General features: G+C 40.0%; 1 protein-coding gene across 10 annotated transcripts in view; it reads right to left on the bottom strand.

The window, feature by feature from the left end:
• GALNT11 (polypeptide N-acetylgalactosaminyltransferase 11) overlaps positions 1-15,959 on the bottom strand; it is a 105,663-nt gene that overhangs the window by 44,006 nt on the left and 45,698 nt on the right. For 8 of the 10 annotated variants that reach the window (XR_012157629.1, XR_012157630.1, XM_073334613.1 and 5 more), the window contains 4 exons: positions 12,295-12,544; positions 8,832-8,949; positions 4,289-4,441; positions 935-1,153 (listed from right to left, as the gene is read on the bottom strand). Coding sequence is in view for 8 of the 10 variants with exons in the window: in XM_073334613.1 (XP_073190714.1) it covers positions 935-1,153; positions 4,289-4,441; positions 8,832-8,949; positions 12,295-12,544 (740 nt within the window). In the remaining 2 variants the exon portion in view is untranslated. Of the gene's footprint in view, positions 1-934; positions 1,154-4,288; positions 4,471-8,831; positions 8,950-10,268; positions 10,468-12,294; positions 12,545-15,959 lie in introns of those variants that run through there. The other 2 variants (XM_073334614.1, XM_073334615.1) reach the window with 2 other exon arrangements.

The raw sequence follows: 15,959 nt of genomic DNA on the forward strand, positions 1-15,959 counted from the left end.
GTAAAAAGAGCGACAAGGGAAATGCCTAAGTGCCTGGTGCATCTGCTGTATTTAGAACAAACCAGACATTTCATTTTAAAACATATAGCGTCCCGACTAGGTACTGAACTGAACTGAAGAAAATATTCTATAACTGCTTCACTGCTGCAGCTCCTTCTGCAGTGAAATCCTAGTGATTTCATTCCTGCTTTTTTGGAAAGTTAAAAAAAAAAAACTGTACTGGGCCAGATTCAGCACTGGCGAAAGCAGGTGCAACTCAGGTAATTCTTGCATACAAACCCATAAGCCAAGGTCTACTTAGTAATAGATGGATATGCACCATTTTAAAAGTTTATCACCATATCCTTCTTGGTGGTGTTTTTTGCTAGGTTTCCACTAATACGCCAAATGCTTTCGCTGAACACCTAAGAGTAAGATTTCTTACTTGGCCTCACCTTATGGGTAAAGGGCAAGAGAGGCATTTTCAGTCAGATGTGAATTTTCATCTTTGCAGAAAACTGTTGAATAAAAGTACTGACCGAGGATATCTAATTACATTGTACATCCATTATAAACAAAGAGTGTGAAAGTCTCGTGGTAGGTTCTTCTCAATCTATATCTACTCTCAGAACCAATGGTCAGTCATGAAAGTGTCCTATGTGGACTTTAAAGCTGCAAAGCCCTCAATGCAGGGAAAGACACTGCGTCATTACTGTACCATCTGAAAAGAACCTGGCTTACATAAAGGGGCCTTTTCCAATTTACCTCTGGATAAATATACAAAATTTGTCATTTTCAAGACAAAACTAACTTTTATTACAGTAATACACCAAATCACCTACTGTGAAAACAATTTACTGTACTTAATTCTATGTGCACCATCACAGTAAGTTTCAAAACTACCTAAAAAGGGGGGAATCTAAAGATTTTCTAAAGAAGTTGAACAGTTTCTTACCCTTCCATGCTGCAGTATTTTTGGTCGTTTTTGCCTTCTGTTAATAAAAACTGGTTGCTGAGCTTTGGCATTGGGCCCGGATATTTGCATCTCTGGGTAGATATTATCTAAATACCATTTAAATGACTTGCAGTTCATTTTTTTTCTCAACTCCACACGGTCAGTAATGTTTCCATAATTCCTGGTCCTTAGTTCAGGTCTTAGGGCAAAATATTGTTCCTACATAGAAAAGAAATAGGAGAAAATATCGTATCAGAACTATGTACATTACTTCTAGTACCAATTTTAAACCATGATTAATCCAATGCATTAAACTACATACCTGTTCCATTTAACCACTGACAAAGTATTAAATCTTCTCTGAAAATTGGAATTAGAATCATAGAAGATTAGGGTTGGAAGAGACCTTAGGAGGTCATCTAGTCCAACCCCCTGCTCAAAGCAGGACCAACCCCAACGAAATCATCCCAGCCAGGGCTTTGTCAAGCCAGGCCTTAAAAACCTTGAAGGATGCAGATTCCACCATTTCTCTAGGTAACCCATTCCAGTGCTTCACCACTCTCCTAGTGAAATAGTTTTTCCTAATATCACAGAATATCAGGGTTGGAAGGGACGTCAGAAGGTCATCTAGTCCAACCCCCTGCTCAAAACAGGGGCAATCCCCAACTAGACCTCCCCCATTGCAACTTGAGACCATTGCTTCTTGTTCTGTCATCTGCCACCACTGAACAGCCAAGCTCCATCCTCTTTGGAACCCCGCTTCAGGTAGTTGACAGCTGCTATCAAATCCCCCCTCACTCTTCTCTTCTACAGACTAAATAACCCCAGTTCCCTCAGCCTCTCCTCGTAAGTCATGTGCTCGAGCCCCTTAATCATTTTTGTTGCCTTCTGCTGGACTCTCTCCAATTTGTCCACATCCTTTCTGTAGTGGGGAGCCCAAAACTGGACACAATACTCCAGATGTGGCCTCGCCAGTGCCCAATAGACGGGAGTAATCACTTCCCTCTATCTGCTGGCAATGCTCCTACTAATGCAGCCCAATATGCCGATAGCCTTCTTGCAACAAGGGCACACTGTTGACTCTTATCCAGCTTCTCAACCACTGTAATCTCCAGGTCCTTTTCTGCAGAACTGCCTCTTAGCCAGTCAGACCCCAGCCCATAGCAGTACATGGGATTTTTTCCATCCTAAGTGCAGGATTCTACACTTGTCCTTGTTGAACCTCACCAGATTTATTTTAGCCCAATCCTCCAATTTGTCTAGGTCACTTTGGACCATATCTCTACCCTCCAGCGTATCTACCTGTCCCCCCAGCTTAGTGTCATCCACGAACTTGCTGAGGGTGCAATCCATCCCATCATCCAGATAATTAATGAAGATGTTGAACAAAACTGGCCCCAGGACAGACTCCTGGGGCACTCCCCTTGATACCAGCTTGCAATTAGACATCGAGACATTGATCAGTACCCGTTGAGCCTGACAATCTACTCAGCTTTCTATCCACCTTATAGTCCATTAATCCAATTCATACTTTTTTAACTTGCTGGCAAGAATACTATGGGAGACCGTATCAAAAGTTTTGCTAAAGTCAAGGAATATCATGTCCACCGCTTTCCCCATAGCCTCAGAGCCAGTTATCTCATCATAGAAGGCAATCAAATTGGCCAAGCATGACTTGCCCTTGGTGATTCCATGTTGACTGTTCCTGACCACCTTCCTCTCCTCCAAGTGCTTCAAAATTCCATAAAGTCATTTTAGAGACAATGTTTACTGTGCCTCTATGATTTCCATAACAAATTTGTTTTGTTTACAAGTGAAAAAAGTATTTATTTTCTAACTGCCAGACATGCAAGTTTAGGGCTTGTTCTTGCATATGAATGATGTTATTCATGTGGTTAGTCTCGCTAACTTCAACAGGACTACGCCTGTGATTGGTGATATTCACATCCACATGCATTTACAAGACCAGGCCTTTAATCTAGGCTCTTGGAGTTAAGCTGGATTCTGTCCTTATCCTACTTCATCCCTAGTAATAAAGATTCTAAATTATGCCCTCAGTCACACCTGTGCAACTCCAACAGCGGTGCAATGAGAGCTAATGAGATTACACAATATCATTAGCCATAATATGGCCTGCAGAATCATTATTACTGGTGATGTATGAAAAGGGAAATTCCCATGTTGATTCTCACATCCTAGACGGAGTTTGCAAGTAAAACAGAAAAGACACTGTCTGTATACTAGGCTAATTTCATATGCATTCTTTAGGATACAATAAGCATGGAACCCTGACACTTCGCTGGGTAAACCTGCACTTTAACTGATGTCTGGAACTTGCTGGCAATAATGACATTCTAGTGCTTACATCCATCATTACTGAGATACTTGTTGATTCTGAAGATGATTGTAAAGTTAATATCACTGAAATTTCTGTAGCAGGTACAAAGAAGCTATAAGAGCAAGGCTAATACAATCTAGCACAAGGCATATCATGTATATAGTGAAATGGATCCAGGGCAACTGTACATTGTCATAGGAATGAATTAGATAAGACTTTTCTGTATCAAATATATAATTTTGTGTATTATTGTATCTGTTCATTTTTTCAATAAAAGTATTAATGAAGTGGGATATTCAGTGTAGTCATCATCGTATCCTTAAAAGTGTAACTGATATCTTGCTTTTTTGTATTGCATATTTGTATCTCATATTGCATAAATACATAATTTGCAACTCCTCAGGAATGTAAAAATTAAAATGCAATTTTTACTATTTCCCTATCTATCATATAGAATTTTTAATTATTTACTAAATGCTGCTGTTGTACTCTCTGCTGAACAAAACAGAGGAAAACAGACCATCTATACTAATCTTTCTATGTCTCTCTTCTATATCATTCATCCCACCACAGCTTCAGTCAATACCATTATCTTGCACTTTCATTATACGTATAAGCATGGAAATATCTTCAGACCTGCTTTCCACCCCTAAATCCGTTGTAACAAAAGACCCTGGCAGCTTTCAGAGAACAAGGATAGAAAAAGCTGGAGAACTACATAGCTGATACAAGAAAAACGGCACAGAATGGAGGTAGGGTACTCATACAATCAGTAGGTGAAGTCCTTTTTGGACAGGAAGTGGGATTGGCTGGTGCCTCTGGTCCCTAATGCTGACCTCACAGGCCAAAAAGACACATAGCGCTTGGGAATTTCTGAGTATCTCACACTAAGTATGTCACATGAGCGAGAACCATGCACAGATAGTATCTTGTTAGACAAAGGAATGGATGTGTTATCACAAACTGGAACAATTCAATGAACACTCCCATTTCAAACTCAGTAATTTTTGTCTTACCTTATATTCATCCATCCAAACGTGTGCCAGGCGCAGAGAGTTATGTGCCATGGTATCCTTCCCCCCTGGTGAGCCATAGGGGCGCCTTTTACGGAATATGTGTCCTACCCTGGAGCAAGGGATGATTAGAAGTCTACCCCCACACATCCAGATCTGTCCGCAAGAAAGCAGAAGACACCTCACTGTAGAGTACAGAAAAGGTTCAATGCTATTTATTAAGAGGATAGTTAGGGTAGAATTGTGTGTGCTCAGTATTCAGTTTTTAAAGGCTCATCTCACCATTAAATCAAAACCAATTTCCTATGGGTGGAAAAAGGCAAGGCTTTACTCTCTGAAAAAGGCAATGTCCATATCAATTTGCCTAGATCACCCTCCCTGTCACTTGTTAGGATTGTTCAAAACAAAATGTGGCAAGCGGTTTTTAAAAACAAAAATAGCACGTATTTTCTCCCACTCTCCTCCCCACTGGAAAGAGCCACAATGTTTTTCAAGCTTTCAATATTTAGTTTTCAGACAAAAGACCAAACATAGAACATTTCAGGACAACAGTGAAAGTTTAGAAAGTTATAGGTGACCATGCAGGTTAACCCAGTACTGCAGACAAGGCTTAAGTACACAGGTCCAACCCGGCTAGAGTGGACACAGTGATACTGGTATAAAAGTGCTTTATTACAGTATAGGTATTCCCATACAGGCAGGGCACCTTTATACCAGTGTGTCCACACTAGGACTTGTAACAGTAAAACTATAAATTGGTTTAAAAAAAAAAATCACACCTGTCAAGGTTCCTTCCCCACTCTGAACTCTCGGGTACAGATGTGGGGACCTGCATGAAAACCTCCTAAGCTTACTTTTACCAGCTTAGGTTAAAACTTCCCCAAGGTACAAACTATTTAACCCTTTGCCCTTGGACTTCCACTGCCACCACCAAACGTTTATCTGGGTTTATTTATTAGGAAAGCATTGTTTGGAAATGTCTTTCCCCCCAAAATCCTCCCAACCCTTGCACACCACTTCCTGGGGAAGGTTTGGTAAAAATCCTCACCAATTTGCATAGGTAACCACAGACCCAAACCCTTGGATCTTAAGAACAATGAAAAAGCTTTCAGTTTCTGAAAAGAAGGATTTGAATAGAAGTAAGAAGTAAAAAAGAATCACCTCTGTAAAATCAGGATGGTAAATACCCTACAGGGTAATCAGATTCAAAACATAGAGAATCCCTCTAGGCAAAACCTTAAGTTACAAAAAGACACAAAAACAGGAATATCCATTCCATTCAGCACAGCTTAATTTCTCAGCCATTTAAAGAAATCATAATCTAATGCATATCTAGCTAGATTACTTACTAAATTCTAAGACTCCATTCCTGTTCTGTCCCCGGCAAAAGCATCACACAAACAGACAGACTCTTTGTTTTTCCCTCCCCCCAGCTTTTGAAAGTATCTTGTCTCCTCATTGGTCATTTTGGTCAGGTGCCAACGAGGTTATCCTAGCTTCTTAACCCTTTACAGGTGAGAGGATTTTTCCTCTGGCCAGGAGGGATTTTAAAGGGGTTTACCCTTCCCTTTATATTTATGACATATATTTACCTCTGTCAGTCGTACTGGTATAACTTTGAAGTGTTGACCAGGGATTAGAATGGACTATTTATTTATTACTACTAGTATAAGGTTAATCATTTAACCTTAACTTCAGCATCCCTACTGTTCCTGCTACAGTACATGTGCAACACAATAACCTGTGTAACAGGTCATCATCTTGATTAATCAATCTCCTGTCCATTTCAGAGTATCCCCAAACTTAACAAGTACATTTTTTCTCCACCTTAATATAACAACCTCCATTAAGCAAACACTGTTAAGTCCTGTAAGTGGTTGTTTAAGACAGGTTTCCCACATGTGCTGTGTCATAAATATAAAGGGAAGGGTAAACCCCTTTGAAATCCCTCCTGGCCAGGGGAAAGCTCCTCTCACCTGTAAAGGGTTAAGAAGCTAAAGGTAACCTCGCTGGCACCTGACCAAAATGACCAATGAGGAGACAAGACACTTTCAAAAGCTGGGAGGAGGGAGAGAAACAAAGGGTCTGGGTCTGTCTGTAGTCGTCTTGGCCGGGGATAGACCAGGAATGGAGTCTTAGAACTTTTAGTAAGTAATCTAGCTAGGTATGTGTTAGATTATGATTTCTTTAAATGGCTGAGAAAAGAATTGTGCTGAATAGAATAACTATTTCTGTCTGTGTATCTTTTTTGTAACTTAAGGTTTTGCCTAGAAGGGTTCTCTATGTTTTTGAATCTAATTACCCTGTAAGATATCTACCATCCTGATTTTACAGGGGGGATTTCTTTATTTCTATTTACTTCTATTTTTTATTAAAAGTCTTCTTGTAAAAAACTGAATGCTTTTTCATTGTTCTCAGATCCAAGGGTTTGGGTCTGTGGTCACCTATGCAAATTGGTGAGGCTTTTTATCCAACATTTCCCAGGAAAGGGGGGGGTGCAAGTGTTGGGAGGATTGTTCATTGTTCTTAAGATCCAAGGGTCTGGGTCTGTAGTCACCGAGGCAAATTGGTGAGGCTTTTTACCAAACCTTGTCCAGGAAGTGGGGTGCAAGGTTTTGGGAAGTATTTTGGGGGGAAGGACGCGTCCAAACAGCTCTTCCCCAGTAACCAGTATTAGTTTGGTGGTGGTAGCGGCCAGTCCAAGGACAACGGGTGTAATATTTTGTACCTTGGGGAAGTTTTGACCTAAGCTGGTAAAGATAAGCTTAGGAGGTTTTTCATGCAGGTCCCCACATCTGTACCCTAGAGTTCAGAGTGGGGGAGGAACCTTGACATGCTGTATGCAGATACATATACATGTGTGTGACTTGTAATCTCTTTTGCATGTATGAGTTAAAATGTTTGCCCTACTTTATCTTCTTTCTGGTAACTAAAATTCAGGGATTTTAAGGCCAGAAAAGACCATATTGATGATCTAGTCTGACCTACATAACACAGGCTAGAACATGTCAACCAATAATTCCTGCATTAAGCCCATAGCTTCTGGTTGAGCTAGGACACCTGTTTTAGAAAGATATCCAATCTTTAGTTTGCACCTTGCTTCCATTCTGAGTTTTTCCTAACTTCAGCTTCCAACCACTGGATTTTGTTGTGTGTTTGTCTGCTAGACTAAAGAGCCCTTGACTCTCAGAAATCTTCTCCCCAAGTAGGTACTTATAGACTCATCAAGTCACCTCTTCACCTCCTCTTGGATAAGATAAATAGATTGAGCTTCCTAAGTCTCTCACTGGAAAGCAGATTTTCCAGGCCCTGAATTCTTCTAACAACTCTATTCTGAATCCTTTCCAATATTTCAACATCCTTTTAAAAGCAGGCATGCCGTACTTCGGCACAATATTTCAGTAACAATCTCATCAATGCTGTACAGAGGTAACCATCTCTCTCCTTCTACTCAATATGCTCCTTCTTATACATCCAAGGACTGAGTTACGCCTGTAGCCACAGCATCACCATACGAGCCCCAGTTCAGTTGGCTTTCCACCATAACCCCAAATTTGTTTTCAAAGTCACTGATTTCCAGCATTCAGCCCAACATCCTGTAAATGTGACCTACATTCTTTGTCCCTATCATGACTCAATTTGCAAACAGATTTGCTTAAAGTATTTTTATTTTGTACATTTTGTGCAGCAGGGGCTAAGAAACATTTGCCAGTGCTGGTTTCCTTAATGAGTCCCTGCCTCACATTTGCCCATACCTAGTGACTGAATCAACATTCCTTATACACTCAAAGGTGCCTACTACTTGTTTGAAAAAAGTTCAAAGCAGTTTAATTATTTTTAAATCTCTACCCTGCAAACAAAAAGGAGATAAAATGTAACACAAGCCTAATGAACCAATTACAGTGGAACCTGCCGATAGTAAATTTCTGCCCATCTTTCTTCAACAGCTCAGACTAATCTTCTGCATGATCCCTAATTTGTACAGTACCTGTCTAAACTGGGATTCAAGCTCCTCTGAGAAGGATTTTAGCAGGTTTGTAAAGAGCCTATAAGCCTACAGAAATGTTACGTAAATAAACCTGTTTATATTAAAAGGGCAACTGGCAGCTTGAAGTTGAGTCAATTTCACGAACTGAGTAAAAAGTAGTTTCACGCTGCCGGTGTCTCCTCCTGCCAAATGTGTCATTTTACAAACCAGATTCTCTTATTTCAAGTCTCTCTCTCTCCCTATGCTGTGTGAAAGACCCAGACAAACAAAAGGGGAAACCGTAAAAGTGACTAAAGACAAGTGCTGCCAAACACTATAGAATAAAAGTCAAAAGGGAGAACATTTTTCCCCCCTTTAAACTTCCAGTTACAATCAAATTAGTTCTTACAGTAGTGGATCAGAAATTTCGGAGTGTTATTTTGTAAGTTGAAAGCATCCTTTGAAAGGAAAATGAAGGCCCCATATACCTTCAATAGGCAAACAGAAATTCCAATGCTAATGAATCTCTGCTTAGGTAAGGGAACAAGTAGAGCACCTACTGTAATACAAACCAATTACCCGAAATGATATTTCCAGATTTTCTCCTCCCCAGATGTCCATGCCACTATCATACTGTCCAAGTTCATTGAAGTATTCTCTATCCATAGCAAACAAACCTCCTGCCATAGTAGGTGACCTAGAAGAGAAAAAGTTAAAAATGAGTTCCCATTGTCTACACACTTTTTTTTTTTTTATTATTATTAAAACAAAAGTTATTCTAGCCTAATCATCAAGTCCCCAGTCCTACTACTGGATCCAGATGGTTGGACCCCATTGACTATGACTGCAGGATTGAAGTAATCAGACCAGGTCTCAAAAGATCCTATAATTTATTTATTTTTCAAGGAAAGTGTATAAATATGATCTATGATCTCTCGCTGTTCCATCACGTATAACTGTGCAACATACATTTATCTGATGTGTACCTTTAAACAACACTTTGCTAATGTGAGCGAGGTACCTTTTAGTTTGTGCCCACAGCACCCACATGGGGAAGTGACAGCACAGCATGCTAGTGCACACGGCCATCCATGCACCCATAGTCCAAAATGCAGGGCTATGAAAACAAGCCCTCAGTCTTCATTCAAATGCAAATAGCTGGCTGCATAGAAACCAAATTACTCTTTTGCAATGACATCACCAGCATAAGTGCACTGCCACCCTGCCTAGTATCCAGTCAGGTTATATTTTTGTCTCTTTAGCTCTGACACAGTACCTACATTTTCTGGTTAACTGATTACGTTGCTCTGGATCTAAAATGTATGGATGTACTTGTTCATTATATGTACAAATGTACAGTGATGTGCGTACAAATCAAAATGATTATATATTTCCCTCTCATGAACAAAGGGCTAATATAGGCTGGTCCTGACCTGACTGGGGAAAAAATATATTCCAGTGTGCACTGTACTTTCTGGTATCACCTGAAGTAAGTAATAATTCCCTTTCTATGTGAAACAAGGATCAAGCTTAAAGTATGCAGTCCAGTAAACCTAATGAGGTGTAATTAAATTATTTATCTTGTCTCACAAACTGAATTTAAAATCAGGAGTACTGATGTTTCATCATTAATAAAATCATCAGGTTATCCCCCAATTGTTATAACTCTTCTACAGTTGAGTATTTGTTCTTGCCGGAGGTTTTCCAGCTCTTTGTCCCTTCTATGCACTGCCTCTTATGTAGCATTTTTACTGTGTCAATATATTTTGTAAAAAGAAAAGGAGTACTTGTGGCACCTTAGAGACTGACAATTTCTTTTTGCGAATACAGACTAACACAGCTGCTACTCTGAAACCAATATATTTTGTAAACATCTGAACGTTAGTTACTATTCTACAACCTACATCCTAAATTGTTCCTGTATGACCAATACCTCTTTTTATAAGCAGGAAGTCCCTGTCTGCTGTTGCCCTGGCAAAGTGTAAGGCGCAGAGACGGGGGGAGGAAAGAGCAGTCCATGCAAACATGCCATGTGGCAGTGGCTAAAGACAGGCATTCCACAATCCTAGTCAGTAAAAATGCAATAAAAGAATCCAGGGTAAGCAGCCCTAAGTCTGGATTCCCTTGTTTGTTCTGACATGGTCTTCTGCTGTAGGATTTGTCCCTCTAACATCTGGGTAGAGAAGAATCCAGCACATTTGGATTATGAAGGTTTCTAAATAGATGACAAAACAAAAGACTTTCCATTAGGTGGAAAGTGATATTCAGAGATTTTAAAAAACAAACTTTTAGAATATTGTTTAAGCAATGTGAGAGCTTCTCTAAATGGGGAAGTCACTCTCAAACTCAGGAAATTTAGTCACTGTAGATGATGGGACTCCATTTAAGTACCAACATTGTCTTTGGGCTCAATCCCAGAATCCTTGGAAGACAGGCTGCTTTGCCTACACAGAGGACTGCATCTTCAGGCACATGGTGGATTATCTCTAACCAAGATTCCTAATTTAAAATTTTCTTTGATGGATCTCCTCCACTTTTCTCCCATGTGTCTTCTAACTTCAGAAATACCTGCAGTGATCTTTTCCCAAATAGATTCTTGCTGAGCCAGTTTATTAAGAAATACCATGAGAAGTTTCTTGGCTTCCTTAGGTCAAGCCTTTTGGTGGGAAAACCCGATGTGGAAAACCTGATGCACGGTCTTCAAACCAGTGTTGGAACAGCTTATGTCATCTCGAAGCATTGTTAATTCACATTCCAAGGGCAGAGGAGGACAAAAACACACAGCCAAGTTTCAGAGCCCATCCCAGCGATAAAATGTAATAAAGCACTAACATTCTGCCAGAAATTAGTTGAATTGTTTTGATTAAAGCTCCCTTTTTATGAAATCAACCTAGTATCAATGAATGGTGCTGGATTAACAGCCCGACAGACTGAAGACCTCTAAACTAGAGAACATATGCAACATATCAGCTTCTCCACATTGCTCTGCCAGCTTCAGCCTTGCTCTTGGAGGGATTCCCCTGCACAAGCCATTTCTACTGCAGTGCCTAACCAATATCTGCCCTCTCTGCTAAGACAATGTTTCCAAAGGTGGTGGCAATTTTATAACATGGACATGTCCAGTAGGAATTGGACTGATACTGTTTATTTCTGATAGGCCACCAGACACCTATTGTATAGTAGAAATATCAAAGAAGGTGCTGCCAAGTCCCAGTGCTCATCTTTTGCCTTGAAGAATGACCCTGGGAAGCACTTCAGGCCGGACTCCAAGGGTTGACCATAGAAAGGATGGATGATTTCAAAGTATTCGCCACAAAGCTTGATGGCGTGGCTAACGGTTTGAGGCAGCTTTTGCATCCGTGCACATTCAAGTAGAAAGCTTTATACCAAGATAAATGCTAAAATCTAAAAGAAAAAAATTTAAAAGACTATCTGAACGGAAAGAAGAGACTCTTGACATGAAAGCTTTTGAGAAAAACTGGTACAACAGTTCTATCATTGACCATGACATTTGCCTTCTTGTTACGAAAGAGAAGAATTTTCCAAAGCTAGCCTTTCGTTAACATTTGGCCACAAACGTTCCAGAGCTCATGCCAGATGGATACACAGCATATCACTATGGCACAGCTGATAATCAAAATAAGCATCATTAAGGCAAACATATAGCAATACATAGCTCTACTAATAAGGTACTGGATAATACATATTTACATACATACAGAATAGCCTGTAAACTCTTCAGGGTACAGACCATGTCTTATCTGTCTGTAGAGCACCATGGCAAACATGGTGCTATATAAATCTCTAAAAAGGTGTTTTTCTTGCCCTTTAAAAGCAGGCAAATTTGGCGAGGCTAGCCTTTTCCTGTTGTTAAAGTTTAATTTTCTCTTAAACTAACTCAATAAAAATGGAGACAGACCGACCCTTGGCAATGCAAGTCTCTGCTTTTAAAGCTACACATCTCATTTATGAGCTGGTCTCTATTTACCGCACGTTACTTATAATTGTCAACTTGCTTCCCAAGAGGCAGGCGAAATCTTACTTGATTGGCGCAGTGGCTCCCTCAGGTCCTTCTAATTCTGACAAAGGAACAAGATCCCATTTAAAGTGCAGACCCCAGTTAAACCCTCCACGCACAACGGGGGAAGAGCTGTAGATGAGCGTGTCAGCACTGATTATGTCAATCACGGGGCACACCACCGTTTTGCTGTCTTCTCTGATTGGCACCAGCAAAGGCTGTAACCACATCTCATTCACTTCACAGTGGCTGTCCAGGAACACCAGCACTTTTCCTGAGAAGAACAAAAAGCATAAAAAATATGCAGGTCTGTGAAAACACTAAATATATATACACAGATTATTTCTATCAGAGGACTGAAAGCATACACAACAGAGGGAGATGTCATCTCCTCTGGATTGGGATTATTATCTAAAGAAATCCACTAGGATATATTGCATTGTAAAGACAGCAGCACTTTTACAGGTATCAGTACTAAGTATATCAAATATAACTGGGGAAGGGGGGGCGGAATACAATTTCCAAATAAAACCTTGATGGTAGCAATCATCTCTGAGTCCGCTGCTGCTAAAGGGTTTCCTGCAGAGAAATCTTACTGTCTAGCCTGAAGGAGCAGAGTACAGAACTTAACTATCGACAATAATACTGATTACAAAGTAATGCATATGATTCTACATACACTGCACAGACTGCGAGAGCAGCACAGTTCATTAACAATAATGGGAAGCTCCCCTGCTGTGAGAATGAAACAACTCTTGTTCCGCCGTCACTCCAACAATTTTTAATTACTGCATTTATTCTGTTCTAGCTCCCATTAAAGTCCAAAGAAGTCCTTCCGCTGAGTTCCACGAGACCTGGATTAGGCCATTACTGCAGGTATTTTTTCGCAGCTCAAACAGATTCTCCACCACCCTGGCAAGGCCCAGAGGATTCTCTCCTATCACTATAAACCTCCACACCGATCCTCAAAAAGCCAAACAAAGGAAGCATCCCCTTGTCTGAGAGCTAGACATTAGTAGCCATAGGGGTGGAAGACTCTGAAGAGCTGATATCACAAGCCAATTAAGTACCAAAAAAAGACTATCAAAAAAGCTCCACAATGAGTGTTATGCAGTCTTACTCATGCAACAGAAGATCCGTGGAGACCAAAGGTGTAATGCAGGGGGAGGTAGTTGGAAGACACTCGTGGTCTGATAAGCATACAAGGAACCTCACATGAAGAAAACATCATTCATTCAGGTAGTTCACAGACAAACTAAGTTTCACATCATCAATCTTGACTATTCACATTTAAAGTAATTTCTCGCTCAAATGTGCAGTTATTCATAATATTTCCTTTGGCAGAGTTTCATATTTTGGTAAGCATTTTAACCAGATTCAGTGCTGTGTTGCCATATATACACACAAACTTTATATACATATATATATGTATGAAACAAATACACACAGAGACCACTTAAACTCAGAGTCTGACCACCAGTTTTATACTGGTGTATCACAGATCCATGGCGTTTAAGGCCACAAGAGACCATTATAATGATCTAGCCCTATCTCCTGCATAATACAGCCACAGAAACTCAGGCCTGTCAAGAGAAATTTGGGATCCCAGTGCATCATGTTTGCTAAGGTCCCCACCCCCTCCTATTTGATTTTACTTACACTTATGTTACAGACATTTTGGAGACCACCTTGAGCTCAGGGTCCAAGCACAATTGTCCCCTCTTTGTCCTCTCTCATCAGCCCTGTACCCAGTAATTCATGATGTAAGAGCAAAGTCAGGGCCAATATTATTAGGGACAGATTCTGTTAGTCTTACTCACATTAAATAGCACCCTACTCCTTGTAAGGGCCATTAGTTTGTGTGGGACTATTCACCACAATTAGAGATGCTAAAATCTGGACCACTGGGAATAAAGGAGAAGTCTCCAGGCTTAGTCAGTGTAAAAATTATTCTGAAATTTTATTTTAGAAGAGAAAAGTGATGTGATATTGGGATAATTGAGGAGAGATGGGAGAGGACTTGATACATATCATGGTGAAGAGTGGTATATGAACTAGATACAGATAGAGGTAACAAGCAATGTTCAAGCCAATAACCTAGGAACTTCAATAGTGGTTTTCTTTCTGGATCATGTTATTACAATGCTAACAAGTAACAGACTAATTTAGAAATTATCTTGTAGCACACAGTCTCTCACATGCCAAAGAATTTATCCATGATGTACATTAACATAAAATGTACCCTGGCTACATAAAGCACAGATATATTCTATCCCAATTAACTACTGTAATGACAACTGAAATACTACAGGTGAGAAGTAGCTCAGTCATGCATGTGAATTAGTAGCTTATTCAGGAGTCTTTCTAAAGTGCCTTAATGAGAAAGCAAAATACCTCACAGTTCAACAGCTGTCACTTGAGGCGAAGTATTCTGCATGTATGTTATCCAATATATAATGAGCTGGGCTCTTGGGTGGGAGAGAGAAAATCCTGCACTGTTTTACCAAGGTTCGTGAACCACTGTTGCTCTTCCCAATTAGAGCAAATTAATCTAAATGAACTGAGATGCATTTACTGCAAAAGTAAATTGCCTCACTGGTTTAATTTTGGTAAGATTTAAAAGGGACACCTGGGCCAATTGGGACCCAAAATTTAGGTTATATAAAAAGGCTGGTGGGGGGGGGTTGTTTTTCTAAAACACATGCACAGGCAAAATTCTTCCTTCACTTACACAGTGTAAATCTGCTGAAATTAATTGATTTATTCTAGATTTACATGCAAGTGAGGGCAGGCTCTGGCCAACACTGCTAAGTACCGACTGATCTTTGTGCCTCTTGTTTCTTGTAGGGGGAGCTAACACATATGAAGGGTGCTTAAAAGGTATTCAGGTAGCGGACTTCCTTCCCACAACTCAAGCTGAAAGCTTCAATTTATTTTCTTCATTAGCAAAAAAATTCTTTATTTTCCCATAAATGAAATCCCTGCTACTTGTAAGAAAACTAATCATACAGAACTTGTGTGAAATACAGTCTGTCAACACCACTTCTTATGACCAGCTACTTGAGCAGTCAGGTAAAGCCAGAGTCCTGATCTACTTTTGTTTTATAGGAAAACTGATCCCTAATCCTGCCCAGGTCTCCAAACTCAGCAAAGTGAAAGAATGATCATGTCCGGTGGCCACTTACTCTTCTCAAAGCTTCCCTTTCATTCATTATGTACTGAGTATGACTCTTTTGAAGGCACTTCATTTCTAGCAAGCTGCCATATCTTACATGGTGACAGCTTTACTTAAACAGTTAAACCTGTAAATGCACTTTAATGCAAAAGTTCTTAATGTATCAACTGCCACAGAATAAAGCTGGAGTAACTAAATACAAAATAAACACTGATAAATGTTGTAGGAAAGAGTACCAAGATGGCTCAGTGATTTTTATCTGAACTAACATGAGCTCAAACACACGTAAAAAACACGAAACAGTGAATAATAAGTGATGCCAAGGACTGACTTATAGGAAATCTGATTGATTCTCTGCCCCTTAGCCATCAAGAGATTGCTGCATAAGCTGTAAGTTCAGTCCACTAAAGGAAAGCAAGTGCATCACATCACTCATCATCATCCCCTTTACCTAACAAAAAGCCCTACTGATGATCACCATATGGACTATGTCAGATACTCCTTGGCTGAACGG

This window comes from Lepidochelys kempii, chromosome 2 (assembly GCF_965140265.1).
Source record: "Lepidochelys kempii isolate rLepKem1 chromosome 2, rLepKem1.hap2, whole genome shotgun sequence".
Taxonomy (NCBI): Eukaryota; Metazoa; Chordata; order Testudines; family Cheloniidae; genus Lepidochelys; species Lepidochelys kempii.